Source organism: Onychostoma macrolepis, chromosome 04 (assembly GCF_012432095.1).
Source record: "Onychostoma macrolepis isolate SWU-2019 chromosome 04, ASM1243209v1, whole genome shotgun sequence".
NCBI classification, from domain to species: domain Eukaryota; kingdom Metazoa; phylum Chordata; class Actinopteri; order Cypriniformes; family Cyprinidae; genus Onychostoma; species Onychostoma macrolepis.
This window is the reverse complement of record NC_081158.1, coordinates 18,434,431-18,454,737: the sequence shown is the minus strand read 5'-3', so window position 1 is coordinate 18,454,737 and position 20,307 is coordinate 18,434,431. Positions and strand designations below refer to the sequence as shown.

At 34.8% G+C, this 20,307-nt stretch overlaps 1 protein-coding gene across 2 annotated transcripts in view; it reads left to right on the top strand.

The window, feature by feature from the left end:
• Positions 1–20,307, top strand: part of sfmbt2 (Scm like with four mbt domains 2) — a 52,485-nt gene that overhangs the window by 26,669 nt on the left and 5,509 nt on the right. For both annotated transcript variants that reach the window (XM_058773905.1, XM_058773904.1), the window contains 14 exons: positions 940–1,028; positions 2,715–2,958; positions 5,339–5,436; positions 5,527–5,628; positions 5,764–5,911; positions 10,335–10,417; positions 11,602–11,728; positions 11,888–12,001; positions 14,738–14,780; positions 14,995–15,053; positions 15,164–15,303; positions 15,689–15,798; positions 18,235–18,410; positions 18,595–18,758. In XM_058773905.1, the coding sequence (XP_058629888.1) occupies positions 940–1,028; positions 2,715–2,958; positions 5,339–5,436; positions 5,527–5,628; positions 5,764–5,911; positions 10,335–10,417; positions 11,602–11,728; positions 11,888–12,001; positions 14,738–14,780; positions 14,995–15,053; positions 15,164–15,303; positions 15,689–15,798; positions 18,235–18,410; positions 18,595–18,758 (1,697 nt within the window). The remainder of the gene's footprint in view (positions 1–939; positions 1,029–2,714; positions 2,959–5,338; positions 5,437–5,526; positions 5,629–5,763; positions 5,912–10,334; positions 10,418–11,601; positions 11,729–11,887; positions 12,002–14,737; positions 14,781–14,994; positions 15,054–15,163; positions 15,304–15,688; positions 15,799–18,234; positions 18,411–18,594; positions 18,759–20,307) is intronic.

Below are 20,307 nucleotides of genomic sequence, written 5' to 3'. Positions count from 1 at the left end.
AACAATGCAGTCTACCAAGCGCAGCGCAAATTAGCTTAAGAATATGTTTGGATTCTTCTGGCATTCCAAATAAATTAATACGTGTGGAAAAAAACCTCTCCCTTCTAGCAACAACAAATGCAGCCATTTCAAGCGCAAAATAGTTTAAGACATGCTGCTCTTAAATAAAGGCGCAAATATCAGTAATAGTTAGTAAATCGCATTGCATGATTCATTTTAATACTCTCCTCTCATAAATTTCGCATCTGAAAGGGAAACTCCTACAAATTCATATTCAATAAGGTCAGGCGCAAAAATAACTGTGTCCATGCCTTTTCAGCGCTAATTCTTCACTGCGTGTCTTTAGTAAATCCTGACAGTACTATTTTAGCGCCAAAAGACAGTTTTTGCTGCCACAAGCTGTTAGTAAATCTGGCCCTTAGTATTATAACTTATTCTTTTGTATATTCTAATTAGTAGAGGTCAGAATAAATGTTGTTTCATTTTTACATAAATATAAGATGTTATACTAAATGGCGATGGAATATTATTTCACCCATATTTTGTCATTTTATTTTCACAAAAGTTATTTGAAACATCAAAGTAGACACTTTACTTGCATTTAATATGCTTTCTATGTATATAAAACCACTTTTGTAAATTTAATTTGATGCAAACACAAAAATGGGGCATTGCATCTTTGACCCATGCATAATGGGGTACAAATGAGAAAATAAAGAGCTGTAATATTAATTCAAATATTAATAGAGATTATTATTACTTTAAAAGCCACACACACACACACACACACACACACTCCTGTCAGTCGTGCACATGGTAGATACTATCAAACAGCAACATAATGCATCAGTTCCAGACGCAAAAGTGTGGAATTGTCTGTGAATTTGAATTTATAGTATGAAAAATTCATTACACCTCTTTTTTCTTGATCTGTTTCAGCTATTAAAGAGAAATACGGTGACTGGACTGAGTTTCTCATCAAAGAGCTCACAGGTTCACGGACAGCACCGGCAAACCTGCTTGAAGGGGTGAGGATGAGATTTGTGTGTATTTTACATTCATATGTTAAGTGTGCAAAAGTAAGTGTTCTTAACATTAACAATCAACAAACCTGTAAATGCCTAATCAACAGCGCAAGTGCCAAACATCATACATAGATAAGTGACAGATAAATTAGTGTCAAAATACCACAATGCTGCATGTTTATTACTACTTTTGGATAGTAACCCACCAGTTAAAAACCACTGAATAATGGTGAAAGGAAAAATGGAATGGGCTTTAATCAGGATAGATGGCGTATTAAATTTGTTGTGAATAAAAACAAGAGTATAATGTAAAAGATCATGTGACAGGCTTGTGCAACAAAACAACATTTCCTGTCATTGTGATAGCAAGACAATGGTAGTTATGAAAAAGACAGATAAAGCAAGAATTACACACCTAATGTCGGGCTTTACTTTTTTTTTTTTACTGGTAACATTATAATAACTTTCATTAATCATGAACAAACATTATATAATGCTTAACAGATCATTAGTTAATATATATTTACATAGCTAGAAATATGAGAATATGCTTGTTAATGTTTACTAATGTACTTATTAAACATTATCTAATGGTTAACAGTTTATTAAATGAAAACTGAAAGTCATTAAACTTTCAATTCATATAATCCTGCACTTTTTAAAAATCTTCAAATGATTTTGACAAACGGTTTACGAGTAAAAGCTTCATTAATAAATTATTAACAAACATTATATAATGCTTAATGGATCATTAGTTAAAGTTTACAAAAGTTATTCAACTTTCAATTCAAAAAATCTTCTAATGATTTATATACAATTATTACAAGTTTATTTGTTAATGTACTTTTGAATGCTAACAAATGACTCACATATTATTTAATGCTCTTTTTTTTTACATTTATGAATGTTGTGAAAAAACAGCTTAATTAGTCATTTTAAGAACTTATTCATATAGGTGAACATTATTAACTCGATCAGTCTGTAAAGGTCATATATTTGGTCTTCGTTTGTTGTGTATAATTCTACTATTTTCACATCTTAACAAATCATTTATTAATTATTTGTTCATGTTTTTTGCAGTACCCAATCTAAAGTAGAAACTATTCATAATTGTAAATGTTTATATATGTTTACTAATCTTTCACTGTCTTTATGGGCATTGAACTTTTAGCTGCTGTAACAACATTTGTGTAAAGGTTAGTTACATTTAGCTAAATGCTTGCTAAAGCCGTAACAGACATTGTAGTTGGGTCCAAAACATGCTTTTATTGGCTCAACACTGATATTAGCATACTACTGTATATCATAAACAGGATAATCCTTGAATCATTCATCAGGAGGAGAAAATAAACCTTTTTTTTTTTTAAGAAAATACTTCATTTATCAAAACAATGTAATATAAACAGATTGAGATTGATAGTAATCTTATATCTCTTATATCAAATTAATCCCTGTACACTTTTGACCCCTTAACCAACCTTTTAAACCAGTTCACACACCAAACCTGTCCCTAACCTTACCCGTATCACACCTCAATAGCAACAAAAGGACATTAACAAAAGCTTTTAATAATTGCATAAAACGTGTTCAAATCATTGCAGATTGTCAAAGATTGTCAAATGAAATTGTCAAACAATTTACTTGAATGAATAATATTATTTCTTTGTCTCTCTTTTTCTCTCACCTTAGCCATTAAAAGGTAAAAACACAGTGGATCTGATTGTGGTAGGCTGTATTTTGGAGGTGCGGGATGCCTTTGAACCCAGGGTGTACTGGGCAGCACGAGTCCAGTGTAACGTCGGCGGACGTTTATGCCTCAACTATGTTGGATTAAATGATTCAGCCTACGACATGTGGATGTTCTACCTTGATACCAGGCTCCGCCCCCTCGGCTGGGCCAAAGAGAATAATCTACCATTGAAACCACCCACAGGTGAGAGTATGAACCTGTATTTGATCTTTATAAATATAGCCAGTGTTAATCCACTGCATTATTAAGTTGAATTGATTTAAATAAGTGTAGACTAAATGTAAATGAAAAATAATAAAAATTAAATTTTATAAAATGAACCATGCCCTCTACTAATCTTTCTCAAATATTCATTCAAAGTTTTGAGCTGAAGCAGTGCAGTTCATTGTCATGCATTTTTCTTGAGGCTTCCCCTCCCGTATGCAAATTGTTCCATTGCACAATTGCCAAGTTCTACGTGCAGCCTGTCTGGCTTCCTCACTCTAATTATCATGGATCTGAATTCACATTTCCCTAAAGGAAACGTTGCAAATAAATTCAAAAACTTGTTCAGACATGTTCTCTCATGATCTTGCCTTTCTATCAGATGTGCTTTTGTAATGTATAAGGAATAACTGATGATGACAGTTACATTTTTGAAAATTCAATTTAATGAATTCAGTGGGCAGTCAGAAATCGGTTATTCAACTTACATGTTTATCTCAAGACATTTTTCAGGCTGCTGCTAGTTCAAAAGCATTGCTGTAGAATTTGTATTGATGACTGTTTCTAAGCAGTTATTTTGAGAAGAAAGAGTGATTGGGTGTGTGTCATTACCTGTGTCTGCTGTGGCTCTTAGCACTGTTGAGAGGCAGCAATGCCACAAATAGCTAAGTAATTAGTTTAACTACATTTCTCAGAAGCAAGGTGTTAGCATCACTTTAAAAAACAAAAACAAAAAAACAGGTAGCTGTTTAGTAGAAAAACTATTTTGGTTACATTGCATGATGGATGGATGGATAGAAGTACAAAATGATAGATGAATGGATGGATAGAAGTACAGAATGATGGATGGATGGATAGAAGAAGTACAGAATGATGGATGGGTGGATTGATGGATGGATAGAAGTACAGAATGATGGATGGATGGATAGAAGAAGTACAGAATGATAGATGGATGGATGGATGGATGGATGGATGGATGGATGGATGGATAGAAGTACAGAAGGATGGATGGATGGATGGATGGATAGAAGAAGTACAGAATGACAGATGGATGGATAGAAGTACAGAAGTTTGGATGGATGGATAGAGTACAGAATGATGTATTTATGGATGGATAAAAGTACAGAATGATGGATGGATGGATGGATAGAAGTACAGAAAGATGGATGGATGGATAGAAGTACAGAAAGATGGATGGATGGATAGAGTACAGAATGATGGATGGATGGATAGAAGTACAGAATGATGTATTTATGGATGGATAGAAGTACAGAAAGTTGGATGGATGTATAGAATACAGAATGATGGATGGATAGAAGTACAGAATGATGGATGGATGGATGGATAGTAGTGCAGACAGAGCGATAGACAGAATGAAAGAATGATAAAACGCTGGGCAGGATGGACAGAGGGATGAGTAATTGGCTGAATAAATTTGGATGGATGAAAATAGACTGATAGGTGGATGGATAATTGGATGAATAGTTGGTTAAATCGATGGATGGATGGAAGGTTGGATGAATATATAAACTATGTGGATGGATGAATATATAAAAACACTTTGATGAATTGATAATTGGATGATAAATGGGAGAATATTTGGTTAAATGGATGGATGGAGTGATGAGTGGAGGATGGTCGGATGAATAAATATTGGGTGGACAGTTATGTGTATATACAGTATGGATGATGGATGGATTGATATGGATGGATGGACGGTGTTGTGTCGCGGAGCCAATGATAGATTTCTTCAATGTGGTCAATGAAGCTCGAGAAGCAGAGATGTCAAAATAAGACTTTATTAAACATTACTTTACAGCCTCCTATTGGTTGGAGGTGGTCACATGAGACATATATCAAAGTTGTTTACTTGAAAGTGAAAGTGAAAGTGACAGTGACCTGACATACAGCCAAGTATGGTGACCCATACTCGGAATTTGTGCTCTGCGTTTACCCCATCCAAAGTGCACACACACAGCAGTGAACACACACACCGTGAACACACACCCGGAGCAGTGGGCAGCCATTTATGGATTACGAGTCTCTAACCATTAGGCCACGACCCCCCACCTTGTACCTGTCATATGGAAATCATATGACAATCACCCTGGAAATCACCCAAAGTTCATCGGGTTATTTAAAGTTATTTAAGTGCCCCTTAAGACTCACAATCTGTATTAAGACATCCAGTATTGTAATAATCAGCATATTGATCAGTCTATTGATTACTTTGATAACCATACATAATATTTTAAGTAAGATAATACTATATTGAGCAAATAACATAATATATAGTAAAATTACACAATAATGGATGGATGGATGGATAGATGAGCTTTTTTCTCTCTTTCTCTTTCAGATCTGTGTGATTTGAGGAGCAGCTCAGAATGGACCGAAGCTTTAGATGAAGCCACAACTGAAGCCTTGAAAAGTCCCCTTCCACTGGAGGTCTTCAAGGTATGTGTGTTTTGGGAAAGTTAGAGCAATGTTTTACACAAAGCTCTTGATAACTGTCACAACTGATATCTGTATGTGTGTGTGTTTCAGGATCACGCTGACCTGAGCACACACTCCTTTAGGGCAGGAATGAAGCTTGAAATGGTGTCACCCAAGGAACCCTTCCACATCTGCCCTGTGTCTGTAACTAAAGTACGCTTTTTCACACACACACACACACACACACACACACTAGATGAAGGGTTATTATGCTAGAGGTTGTAATTACTAGCCACCTACCCTGACATCAGTCTCTCTCTGTCTCACACACGTCTCTCTGTTCTGCAGGTCCATAATGAATACTACTTTCAGATCACAGTTGATGACCTCACAGCTGAAGCCACGCCCACTCATGTGGTGTGTTACGCTGACTCGCCGGGCATCCTGCCAGTGCAGTGGTGTCTGAAGAATGGTGTTGGACTGGAGAGGCCACAAGGTGGGTGTGACAGTGTTAATGTGATTTTTGCTCTATTAAATTCATATTCACTTAACACGAGTCTTTATCAAAGCTGTTTGCCTGTTATCTCAATTTTATTTTCAGTTTAGTGTGCTTTATTGGTTTGGTATGGTTTGTACTGCCAAGGCATTTGCACTGCTGAAGCAGATAATGAAATTAGTAAAAAACATTGAAAAATAATAATAATGGAAAATAAAGTCAGAAATATAAATAAAGTATAAAGAATAAGTGTGAATGTTAATATAAAATAATAAAAATCTAATGACATTACCTGTCATTACATACATATATATATATATATATATATATTATGCTAGACATTACATACAAATATATATATGTATGAAGAGTTCAGATGCAAAAACCTCCAAATGCCATCTGAAATTTTCTTCTAAAATGAGCATTTTTATCAGGCTCCTATATTTAGGTTCAGTAATTTTACTCTAATGGCAATATATAGGTCCTTTTCTATGCAATTAAAGTGAAATAACTGAACATAAATATTAAATAAAAATGCTCATTTTAGAAGAAAATTTCAGATGGCATTTAGAGGTTTTTGCATCTGAACTCTTCATATATAAATCGTTTGACATCATGCTGTCAAACGATTAATCGCAATTAATATAAATATAAAATATTATTTGTTGTATTATTTTATTACAACAAACAATAGTTATTTATTATAATATTTATTATTATTATTTATTATAATAGGTATTTGTTGTGTGTCTATATATTTGTGTGTGTGTGTGTGTGTGTGTGTATATATATATATATATATATATATATATATATATATATATATATATATATATATATATATATGTCAGTCATCTGTCGTGTGTCATGTGTTTCCCGCCCTCTTGTGTCCTTGTACGGTTTTTCCTGTCCTTGTTAAGTTTGATTATGATTTCGTCCAGATGTGTGTGTTAATTATCCAGTGTATATTAGTTCCTGCCCGTTCAGTTCCTTTTCGTCTGGTCTGGTCAAATCTAATAACATATTACCTATTTTTATATTTATACTATTTCTATATAACATCAGTACTACTACTGCTACTGCTACTACTAATAATAATCAAAATATATCAAAAAAATATATCTGTAGCAAATCAGCTCGAAAGGAAAAGGTATATAAATAATTACAATTTATTATGATTAATTACAATTATTTATATCAGCTGACAGTAATAACTGTAGCAGAATTAAATTGCCATCAACTAATCAGCGAACATTCAGTGTAAGTTCATATCAACTCTAAGAAAGGATATTTACGTGGCCACAGAAAATACTTTTCTATTAATGCATTAGAGCATGTAGCGAGGGTCAAAATCGTAACGAGACATTCATTTGCAAGGCAGAACCAGAAACTCATGTAATTTGTGCACACAACTTTTATTAACTAAACGCTAACACACATAACTAATCTAAACAAACAAACAAACAAACATACACCCACGCGTACATGCAAAGGGGAGCTAAAGTGGATGAATGAAGACAATAGAGAAACCAGAGACTGCAGTTATGGAAAAATGAGTCAGAACCACCTGAGTTAAAAACCATCAGTGCTGTTTTACAACGGGGTCTAGTTGCATTGCCTTGGTCGTTGAACGTGTGTCTGGATGCAGTCTCGGATGAAAGTTATGATGGTTTGAAGGTTTGGTGGTGTTGGAGTTCTTCAAGTTCTTCCGGGTTTGAAGGGTGATGAACTCCAAAAGATGTTATTCTGGCTCGGTGGTGATTGGGAGTAAAAAAGAGCTAAGAAAGAGATCTGCTGAGATCCGAGGATCTTTGGTTGAATGGAAAGTCAAGGCCGCAAGGCCTGGTGCAAAAACTTAAGGGTTGCTGAGGAGCTCACATCCTCCTCATCCTCTTAGGATCTAAAATAACCACAGACTGCAAGGCTCACTGATGTGAGAGCTTTATCTAATATAGAGGTCACACCTCTGGGCTGTCAAAGAGCCAATAGTGACTTTCACTGGTGTCAAAAGTATTCACATTCATTACTCAGGTAGAAGTATAGATACTAGGGTTTAAAAAGACTTCTGTAGAAGCTGAAATATCAACTCAAGCTTTTTACTCAAGTAAAAGTGTAAAAGTACTGGTTTCAAAACTACTTAAAGTATAAAAGTAAAAGTAATGTAAGGAAAAAAATGCCATTAAGGACAAAAGCTTAGGCCGCGCCCCAGGGGCCTATTGTGCACTACCCCACCTCCTCAAAAAAACATTTTTCTAAAGGCCATAATGACTATAATGTTGTATTAAAATGTTAATGTTGAAAAATTTGGGTTGCACTAGGCTACCTGTTTCAGCCGCATATATGCCCATTAAAAATTAACGCATTTTAGTACAATGCAAATACATTAAAGAACCATATATGTGTACTACTGAGCATTAACGTGTTTCATGGAGCGGAAGATATGATGACTAGTTTCCTATAAGTATTGTAATGGTGCAAAAAGTCAAACTTCAGAGGAATGTCATCATTAACCTTTATTGGAATGTAAATGTACACCCAAGCTTAGCTGCAGGAATCTGTGAGGGCAACGGACAAAAAAATTGCTGTACCCAGGGCAGGCTTAGTAACAATTACCCTTGTATGGTTGTCTATATACAGGGGTGCACATACGTTTTTCAGCCTGGTTCTCATATGAGCACCTGGAGATTTGGTTTGGTCCTCACACAGGCCATGGCATGTAGTGTGACCCATAAACTATAACTATAAAAAAATTAATTAATAATAGTGATAATAATATTATTGCACTTCATTTTTTATATATATATATATATATATATAAATTAACTAACTAAAAAAAATAAACTAAATAATCAAGTGTGATAATACAAATGCAATTATTTCATAGTAAACTTAAAAATAAAATGTTAATATTTTTATTATTATCATTATTTTAATTTTAATTTTCATCATTTTCAAACGTAAAATCAGCGAGCTTTTATTTTGGCGGGTTGCCGGCAAGTAAGTATTATGCGCTTCCGGGTTTAGCGCTGCTGATGGAATTGCGTCAGTGTATGAAATGTCACAGACAGTTTTGCTTTGAAAACGGCAGCGGTAGACTAGATTATGCTTTCAGTTTGGATAGAAATCTTATACAGTACAGTTTGTCGATCTAAAATGGTCAACCATGTCGGTACGCAAATGCGCTGTCAAAACTTATTTACGCAGCGCATTTTTAATTTTGGTCGTGCATGCGGACCTGCGGACCACTTATGTGCACCCCTGTCTATATACAATAAACATTAGTGCTGTCAAAATTAATGATTAATCCAAGTGATTAATAAACTCAATCCTGATACCTTCCTGGTTTGTACTATGCTCAATTCTATAGCTAATGGCAACAATGTCACATTTAACTAGAAGATGTAACAAACACTTTGGACTCAATCCTGTATGTACAACAACAGGGTAATCTACATCAGTTACATTTCGCTCGAGTTCTCTTCTTGAGTCTCTGCCACGGACATCTTCGTACTGACAAGCCGAAATGAAATAGGAGTAACGAGGCTATTTTTAAAATGTAAGGAGTAGAAGTAAAAAGTCGGCTGAAAAATAATTACTCCAGTAAAGTATAGATACCCAAAATTTCTACTTAAGCAAGGTAACGAAGTATTTGTTCGTTACTTGACACCTCTGGTGACTTTCAATTTTGGAGGGAAAGTTTAGGACTCTTTGTCTCTGAACATGGTCATTTGCATATGGAATTTGCCTGGGGTTAATGCAAAAACTACTAAAGATTCTTAGGACACTAATATGTTGCATAGGTATCAACATGTAATATTCATTCTCAATTAGATCATCCGAAGACGAATTCATAGATACTAAACATGGCATAGGTAAGGTTACATGAACGAGTGGTTCTATCGTAAGCATGCATAAAACAGTATACAATACACAAAACCATATTCAAGGAGGTCATACACAAAGACATGGGATATGCATGATAGGAAAGTCATAGAAAAATGTGTCTATGAATTAATGAAAGAAGTCATTTCCTATAGCAGTATGTGTCGGTTTTAGAGAGAACTGAGTAGGGAGGAAGATTCTCTCTACATACTTTTAGGTCATAAAGTTGATCTGATCCGGCAGGAGATCGTTCAGCAGACATACTGGCACCCAGTATGTGTATTGGGTGAGGGGTCTGTGACTATTTGTTAGTCTAATGACTAATTGATTTGTTAAATCTAATGAAAAATTGTGTGTCTGATTGGTCCAAATGCTACATATCAATATATCAAAAAATAATCAAGGCTAAAAGAAACATGAAAATAGAGTACAAATGATATAGTACAATCAAACTATATTTGCTCATAATATGTCTCTCTCTGTTTCTCTTCATCATGTCTCTATCTCATTTGTTTTTTCTCGATGTCTCATTTTCTGTCAGGTTTTGAGTCACAGGACTTCGACTGGGCAGACTATCTCAAACACACTGGTGCTGAAGCTGCTCCAGATGTGTGTTTCCCAAACGTAAGGCACTTTCTCTCGATGTTTCCCCCCCAGAGCTGCCTCATCTTCAGATGACCATGTGTGTGGTTTGATGGCATCTGAATGAGGCTTTGGGGATTTCTTCTTAATTAGATAAAATCTGATGACAGCGTGCCAACTGCTGGGTTTCCCCAATGTTGGTCACATTGACACACGCAAGGTGCCAAAACATTGATTGTTTTTGAGAGAAATACCCCTCGCCTCTTGTGTTTCCCGTGCCTCATAAAGTTCAAAGCTGACTATGAACAACATAGTCAGGAACTATAAATTATGATAATTTCCTGGCAAGGGATACACGTCCTAAAATATATAAGTTTATATACGTTTTTTTTTTTTTTTTTTTTTTTTAACAGTATAATATACAAATAAATACATAAATAAAAACATTGTGTAAGGACAATATGTACCTTTTTATTATTAAAATATTATTAAATAATATACTTACTTTGTATTAAGCTGACAGCATGTCTTCTGTCTACCTTATATTACCATTAGATACATAAATCAAAATAAATATTTGTAATTATTTAAAAATTTAAATTATTATGAGCATAAATATTGTCACAAATCAGCATTATGTGTGTGTGTGTGTATAATTATTATTATTAATTAATTATATATAACCAAAATAATAGGGATCATGCCAAATGCCTGTTATGTAGTACTGTCCTGAATAATCTTTATACATAAAAGATATATATTTTCATAAAATCAACATATTTTGTCTCAGGCTTTCTGCGGACCCCCTATCTCTGACATGTAAACTAAGGTTAATTAATGACATTAATTAATGTTTTGCATCATAAATGCTACTAGACACTCACAGCTGAAACACTGTGTTGACCAATCAGCATCCAGCACTGTAATTTTAAAGCTCATCAAATTCCACTAATTATATTGGAATTCAAGACAAAGGCTGTGACTGCAGGCTTTTTTGTTGTTTATTTTGCACCCATTATCGGATGTAAATGGTGATAAGTTGTATAAATCTGTTTGCCATTATTTTGGAGGATTCATTAAAACTTTTGTTTAAAAAAGCAGTTTTCATTGATTATGTATCTGCCTCATTATCCAGTTTGTTTGTACTTATTGTGATATGCATAGTTCTATGTAATTGGACACTTCTCCACTGACCTATTTTTCTGCGTTGTGTTGTGTGTGATCAGGCGTCCCAGAGCAGGGGCTTCTGTAAGGATATGTGGCTTGAAGCTGTGAATCCACTCCAACCTTCCGAACTCTGCGTCGCTCGCATCACTCAGGTCAAAGGTCGGCTTCTCTGGCTCAGACTGGAAGGTAGGAATGAATAGAGCACATACTGGATGTTGACCCTCTTTGTGTATTATTTAATAGAAATCTCTCAAGGCCATGATTTTGCAGTGAATACCAAAAGATACGACACACTGGCATGTTGTTGACATGGTTTTCACCTCTGCTCTCTGTCTTTGTTTTTAGGTCTGACTAAGCCGCAACCAGATTGCATAGTGGATGTTGAGAGTATGAATATCTTCCCTGTGGGATGGTGTGAAGCTAACGGCTATCCGCTAACACATTTACTAAAGACAGTCTGTGAGTGTCAAGTACTGATGGTTTCTTATATGTCTGTGACCGCAACATATGCTTTCAATCTGACTTGACTTTATAAAAAAGGAACATATTTAAATTCTGCAACAAATTTGGCTTTTTTTAGCCATGTTGGCGTGAAAAAAAGTTTTGGTTGCTAAAATGAAAATGTTAAAAAGCAATAATTCTGTTATTTATTTTAAAATGTCGATATTTTTTTTAAATAGATATTTAAATAGATAGCAATACTTTAATATTTAATTTAATGAAATATATTTATTATATTTATTCATACATGCATATCATTTACTATGTTGCCACAGCTAGATGACCTAGTAACAGCCAGTTAGAAAGTATTTCAGGGTTCCAACAATCATGAAAAAAGAGTGAATATCTATCAATTTTCAAGTGTAATTGTAAAAAAGTCATGGATGCTAATAACCAAAGTCCCTATAAGGCAAGTCATGTCACTCTGCGGCCATCTTTGAAACGCCTCTCGGGCATGCAAGTGCAGCTCCTATCTCTTTGAATGGGGAAATATCAAATTCTCCAAAACTGGTCGCCAAGCTTACGATTAAATTTCATATTTGAAATCACCAATGAAATCTGACAACAACTCTATCATAAATTTATTTTGCTCAAATCGTGTTTAAAAAAAGCTTATTTCTCAGGCCAGATCCACCAGTGCGCATGCGCAGTCCTAGGCGCGCGTCTCAGAGCGCCGACTGTTTCTATAGCAACCGAGACTTCTAACAGCAGATGCAGTGACACGCTGACTTTACCGATTAGGGATTGGCTCTTTTGCTCAGAAGGCTGGGCTTCGTTTGATAGAGCGGCCATATTGAGCGTTGCATTTTACCCCATTCAAAACCAGTGATGGGAATAACGGCGTTATTTTTTTCAGTAACAAGTAATCAAACGAATTACTGTTTCCCCCGATACAACGCCATTACCGTTAATGACAATAAAATGCGACGTTACTATAATTTATTATAATATTACTATAATTTTATTTTTCAGTTCATCTGAATGGATGTGCAGTGCAGGCTACCTGTATTTGATGTAGGCTACCGTAAACTCTAGTGTGAAGGCGCACGGCTCGCCGTCACTTCGTCTCACACACGCAAAGAAAGAGATAGAACGAGAGAGTCTTACACAACACGCAGAATTGACCCGCTACATGTAAACAATATTCTTTGTTGTATTTTCCTGTCAAAAATTCCTTTGGAATTCTTCAGCTTTTAAGAACTGCCGGTTTCTCTGCTAGTGGGCAGAACCAATGCGCAAACGGCAATCTCATTGGCTGGCGATCACCTATTATCGTCCCTGTTTTGATTTCAGCAAATAAATTCGAGCGAACGCAGACAACGTGATTGATATTGATGAACTCAGCAGCTCATTAATCCTTATTGCGTTTTATATTGTTATTAGTAGTAGAATTCGTAGTAGTTTTGTTATCTTATCAGTATTATTTTTAGTTTCCCTTTTTGTTATAGAAACCCTAAATGACAAACAATATCTTAAGCACCACCACCAGTTCTGTCAACATGACAAATATGCATTCAAACTTGGTTATTCTAATTACTAAAGTTCTATCATCATATAATGCTAAATTATCATATAATATCATATTACAATGCTTGACTGACTGATGCTAAGTGTCAGATATTTGTGCCATTTTACAAACATAAGCTTTATATATATATATATATATATATACTGTATATAATATAAAATAGTATATCAGATAATCAATATTAGTCTGGTGAGTAAACTAAAAAAGTTACTAGCCAATGGCAATTCTATTGCCAAGGTGTCCATAGAGGGTTGACAATATTTACAATAATATATTGAATTTGATAGGTGTCTCTCACATTAAAACATTAAAATAGTGTAGATTAGTGTACAATGTACATTTAATATTGGGGGCATCCAAGTTATTTGATATCTATATATATGTATGTGTGTGTGTGTGTGTGTGTGTGTGTGTGTGTGTGTGTGTGTATATATATATATATATTAAAAAACAACAACAACAAAAAATTATTTTAACATTAAGATGCAGCATAACACAATGTGAAAAAAATGGGTCAGAACACAATATTTTCTAAATCCACTGTATATTTTTTGTACACTGTACATTTTTTGTAGATTGTAAGAAAAAAAAATCTGTAGAAAAGCAGAAAACATTCCTTTAACCCTAAAACAAACCAAAACAAAAAACCTGTCAATATAGAAAATTCCTTCATATTAACACACTATTTTTGCAGATTTTCTTTAACTGTATTCATGCACTAAAATGTTTAATTGTTTATACATTGCTATTCGTAAATGCAATTTTTATTTTAAAAAAAACAAAAACAAATCTTGAATAGTAAAGCTGGAAAATTCTTGGAAATTCTCTGGTGAAAATTTTGAGAAATTTAAAATATTTACGGCAATGTGAAAAAGGACTTTTTACCAATGAGATCCGTGCAACCTGATGGCAATATACTGTACTGTAAACCACGACAACTTTAGTAAGACCTGTTGTTAGTCATTTATCGTGGATGGGAATAAAGTATTACAGTAATAACAACTCTCACTTTTACATAAACAGTGCATATCGTACTCTGCTCTTTCAAAGCAAACCGAACAAGATTTTTCATAATTTCATGGCATTTTCAGAGAACAGAGAAAAATCCTTTCCAGAGAAATTTCCCTATTTTCCCCAGTGAGTCATGTTTTTATATGGTATTTCAGGTTTGCCTCAGAAGAAGATTGCCGTTGTTCAGCCTGAGAAACAGTGAGTAGATATACTCATGGACATTTTAACCATGAGCCTTTGTGTTTGTTTTGCTAGAAAGTGTGGGACTTTTCGCCTAAATGCGTCATGCATGCGACTCATCTACTTCTTGTTTTGAAAATATATGTTGATGCTGTATTTTTTCAGTTTGATCATTTCTGTAGTTTTGAATAGGATGGCAATACCATGATTTAGATTGATTGATTGTTTTTAGGTTGGCTCCCTCACAGCCTCCTGATGCCCTTCTTAACCTGTGCTCATCCATGGATACAGGTTTACTAAATATTCTACCAATAATATCATTTTAATTCATGTCATATAACCATTGTCAACACAATTGGATGTTGTGCTAATATTGCTAATCTACTGTATGTGTTATCTAGGTTTGGTGAATGGAAAATACTGTTGTTCTCAGCTCTTCATCAACCACCGCTGTTTCTCTGGTCCGTATCTCAACAAAGGCCGAATCGCTGAGTTACCAAAGGCTGTTGGGCCTGGAAAGTGTGCTGTAGTCCTCAAAGAGGTACAGTCCTCTCTGACTTTGTTGCAAATAATATGAAGAATTTTAGATTTTTCAAATTTACATGAATGTACAGAATAAAGAAAAGTGTAGATGCTGAATCTGCAAGATTTTCCACCATTTTTAATCAATTAGCCTATGCCTTCACAAGTTTATTTTAAATAGGGTGTGATACATATTTCATTACAATTCTACATTAACATGAGGTAATAAAAGTTATTGCATGCACAATAATTATAGAAGTAAAAGAATAGTTGCCCACTAGCTGTAGCATATGCACATGTGTTTGTGTGTAGGTGTGTATGTTTGAATGTTTGTTGATACTTATGTAACATGATTGGTTAAATGAACATTGTGATGTATTCACTGTGATGGTATTTTCTCACAGATTCTGACAATGTTAATAAACTCAGCGTATAAACCCGGCCGTGTGCTCAGAGAGCTGCAGATGGTGGAAGACCCACAGTGGAACTGTCAGGAGGAAACCCTGAAAGCCAAGTACGAACACACACACATTCATGTTTACTTAGTTATCTACTGTAAATGACAATATACCATAGACATTGACTAGATTTATATAACACTAATTATAATTTAGACAGACTAAACTTATCCATAACAGAATGTGTTTTGTTTTTGTAGAATTAAAAAGATTTATAAATATAATTTGAAAACAACGACATCAAATACAGGTTTTGTCAGATTTTTGTTTTGTCAGGTTTTGTCTTCTTATGAAATAAGACAAGTTATCAGATTGATGTAATTGTGCTCTTGTATGTGGAAATATATATATATTTTTAAATAAATAGTTTGTTAGTAGCTAATATTCATTCTGCAAATTATTATTATTATTATTTTTTTAACAATTCATTGTTTTTGTTGATTCAGTTGAAGTCACTCAATTATAATAGATGACTTTGTTTAGGGGTAAAATTGTGTGGTTGGAACAATATAATAATAATAATATATTATTATTATTATTATTATTATTATTTACATTTATAAATAAGATTGGGAACAATTCTACTCAGTATTTTTACTATAACAATTAATAACAGTTGACACATTCTATATAATAATTGAAAAGAGAGTGAAATAATCACAATTTCATTTAAAAAAATGTATAGAATCCCATATCCCATTGTATGGAATTTTTTATCTTTCAGTTCTGACTTTTTCCTCGATATTGTATTAATTGTCGCAATTCTGACTTTTCTTCTCAAAATATAAGTTTGTATCTCGCAATTCTGACTTTTTATCTTACAATTCTGAGTTAATACCTTGTAATTTTTTGACTCGCAGAACTTTTTTCATACGAAATTTGATTCATACTTTATTTCTATTATTGGCTTTCTCGAAATCCAATTTTTTTCTAAGAATTGCGAGATTGCGTACATAAACATGCAATTATGCAATTTTATAAGGCAAAATTGTGAGATGTTAAAGGGGTCATATGACGTTGCTAAAAAGAACATTATTTTGTGTATTTGGTGTAATGCAATGTGTTTATGTGGTTTAAGGTTCAAAAAACACATTATTTTCCACATACTTTACATTATTGTTGCTGCTCTATGCCCCGCTTTTCTGAAACGCGCCAATTTTTACAAAGCTCATCGTTCTGAGAAGAAAGGCGTGCTCTGATTGGCCAGCTATCCAGTGCGTTGTGATTGGCTGAATACCTCAAGCGTGAGACGTAAATGTTACGCCCCTTACCGTATTGTGATGCCGTGTCCCGGCGCGATGACACAAAAACAATAAAACCCATTATAAACGAGGCATTTGTTGCATCCAGTGGGGACATAATTACTGATTATAATGACTTATACTGTCTTTTTACGCGTTGCATCGCGGCACGTAAACATCACCATGTCTGCATTTGTGATCGGAGAAATGACAAAAAACAAGCACTATTCTACACAGCTCAAAATTTGCATTTGAATAGTTAGTGGCAAATTCTTTAAATATGAAAACATACTTACAGGCTGTGAGTCAGAAGCGCCAGACTGTCCTTGCAAAGTTGGAATTGCCCCACTTTATAGAAACAGTCTTTGTGCACAGCTGGCAGGCTACTCCCAGATTCAGGAAATAGTCCTCTGTAAAATGCGATGCACACACTCGAATATTTGGGTTGAACTGTTCTGGAACAGTGTTGTAAATACAACTTAACCGCTGATTTCTAGTTGTGTCCTCGTTTGGAAGCCCAAACAAAGTAGTTTCGCTGTCACAACGAAACACACAGCGTCTCCCCGACATGGCGCCGGCGGCAGAAACAACACTATAGCGAGAATAAAAGTCCCGCCCTCTTTCTTTGCGTATACGTTTGGGCGGTGTTTTGCAAATCTCCCCACACAGTGATCATGTGGGGCGTGTTTGAATGAGCCGTTTTAGGAGGGCGTGGTCGAGTCTTAACTTTTATAAAGAATATCTCATTGGTTTTGAGACTTTAGTCTTTGCAACTTCAGGGATCTTTATCTATGCACAAACAGCTTGTAACACTCCAAAGAGAAAGGAAAACTTGAAATCGCATCATATGACCCCTTTAATGTTCAACTGCGAGATAAACTCACAATTCTGAGAAGAGAAGTCAAAATTGTAAGATGTAAACTTTTTTTAATTCCGTGGCGGAAACAAGCTTTCCGTACTTTTTTCTGATGACTTAAGCTTATTATTTCTTAAAAAGACTTTCCGATACTATTGAGTCTCTGTGTGTGTGTGTGTGTGTGTGTGTGTGTGTGTAATTCTAAAAGCAAAAATATTACTGATAAATTAGCCAACATTCAAGTGCATTGATAATGAACAGAAAGCTGTGTTTCATTTGCATAATGTGATTTTAAGCCAGCTGATTAGCATAGTCATGTGTATGTGAGCCGAATATCTAAAATGTTTCATTTTCATAATGTTCTTGATGGTGGAAACACATTTGCTTGTTTATAGATATAAAGGGAAAAGCTATCGGTCCACCATGAGGATCGTCCGAACAGTAGATCAAGTGTCGGACTTTTGTCGTCGAGTATGCGAGCGACTTCAGTGTTGTCCGAATCTTTTCGGTCCAACAATCGTGTCCGACACGTGCCCTGAAAACTGCTTCAGTCAGACCAAGACCAAATACAGTGAGTGTTTTATTCCTCTATGGCGATGAAACGTGATGTTTGCTCTAACTTGGAATTAAAATGACATGTTTCACAAGAGCAAGGTATTATTTTCTCCAGAAACACACACAGATACACTCAAACTCACACGTAGCTCTTGCTAACTGTCAATAATTGTGTGTGTGTTCCTTTATGTCTGATGTAGCATATTACAAGAAGAGGAAAGTTGGACGACCAAGTTTAGGGGAGAATGCACAGGACGGTGACATGACCAAACCAGCACGACGCCGAAAGAAACGCAAAGCGATCTTTGTCCAGAAGAAACGGCGCACTTCCATTGTGGGATGCCACACCACAGAGTCACCTCAGGTCTGCCAAACCAAAAACACACACTCAGAAATATTCACTTGCATCTCACTTGTAACTCCTGAGAGTAAGCAAACGCAAGCGCATATAAAAGTACATAAGTACGTATGTTTCCAACAACAAATATTTTGTCTGTGCGCACTAAACATAAATAGATAAACATAAATGTTGCAGGAAGTGACAAAATCACAAACAACCACAACATATTTTGTTTAATTAACTATGCAAAGCAGGTACTTTGACCAGTTATGTTTTGTGTGGGCGGAGTACACTGCAAAAATCGTTTATTTTAAATAATTGTAATCAAAGCTATGATACATTATAATACTTATCTATCACATTGTTACACTGAACATATAATGCATTAATGCATGCATGACAACCAATTTCAGATGTAACAAGGAATCTGCAAATATAATGCATTTTAAGTTCGGTTAAAATTTTTATGAAAATATATAATGCATATATGCATATGAATACCTTTATAATGCATTATACATATAGGCCTGGAATAAAGTGTTACTGAAAATTGCAACTATTTATGTCTTGATTAATATACTGTATCTTAAGTTTATTCTTTTCTTGTTTTAACCATATTTGTTTAATATTTCATTTTAGTTTTATGCTAAAACAACAAAAAAAATTATCAGTGGGGTAATTTCACTGGGGGGGATATTCACTGAAAATATTTTATTTAATTTTTGATAAGAAACTGTTTTCTCAACTGTTACATTACAAAAAAAAAAACATGACAACAATTTTGATTAACATGGAAAAGATATGATTTATTGATGTTATTGCACATCAAACCTGGTTAAAGCAAACTTTAGTGTTAGTAAAATTTTGCCCAAAAAAAAAAAAATGCGATGTAGTGATGCACAAAGCGCCACTCACACAGAAAACACTTTAAAGGGGTCATATGACATTGCTAAAAAGAACATTATTTTGTGTATTTGGTGTAATGCAATGTGTTTATGTGGTTTAAGGTTCAAAAAACACATTATTTTCCACATACTGTACATTTATTGTTGCTCCTCTAAGCCCCGCCTTTCAGAAAACACGCCGATTTTTACAAAGCTCATCGTTCTGAGAAGCGAGGCGTGCTCTGATTGGCCAGCTATCCAGTGCGTTGTGATTGGCCGAATACCTCAAGCGTGAGACGGAAATATTACGCCCCTTACCGTATTGTGATGCTGTGTGCCGGTGCGACAACACAAAAATAATAAAACCCATTACAAACGAGGCATTTGTTGCATCCAGCTGTCTTTTTACACGTCGCGTTTCATCACGCTGCGTAAACATTACCATGTCTGCATTTGTGATTAGAGAAATGACAAACAACAAGCACAAACGTTACTCTACACTGCTCAAAACTCGTGTTTGAATAGTCAGTGGCAAACGAAACACACAGCGTCTCCAGGACATGGCACCGGCAGCAGCAACAACGAGAATAAAACACACTTGAATATTTGGGTTGAACTGTTCTGGAACAGTGTTAACCACTGATTTCTAGTTGTGTCCTCTTTTGGAAGCCCAAACAAAGTAGTTTCGC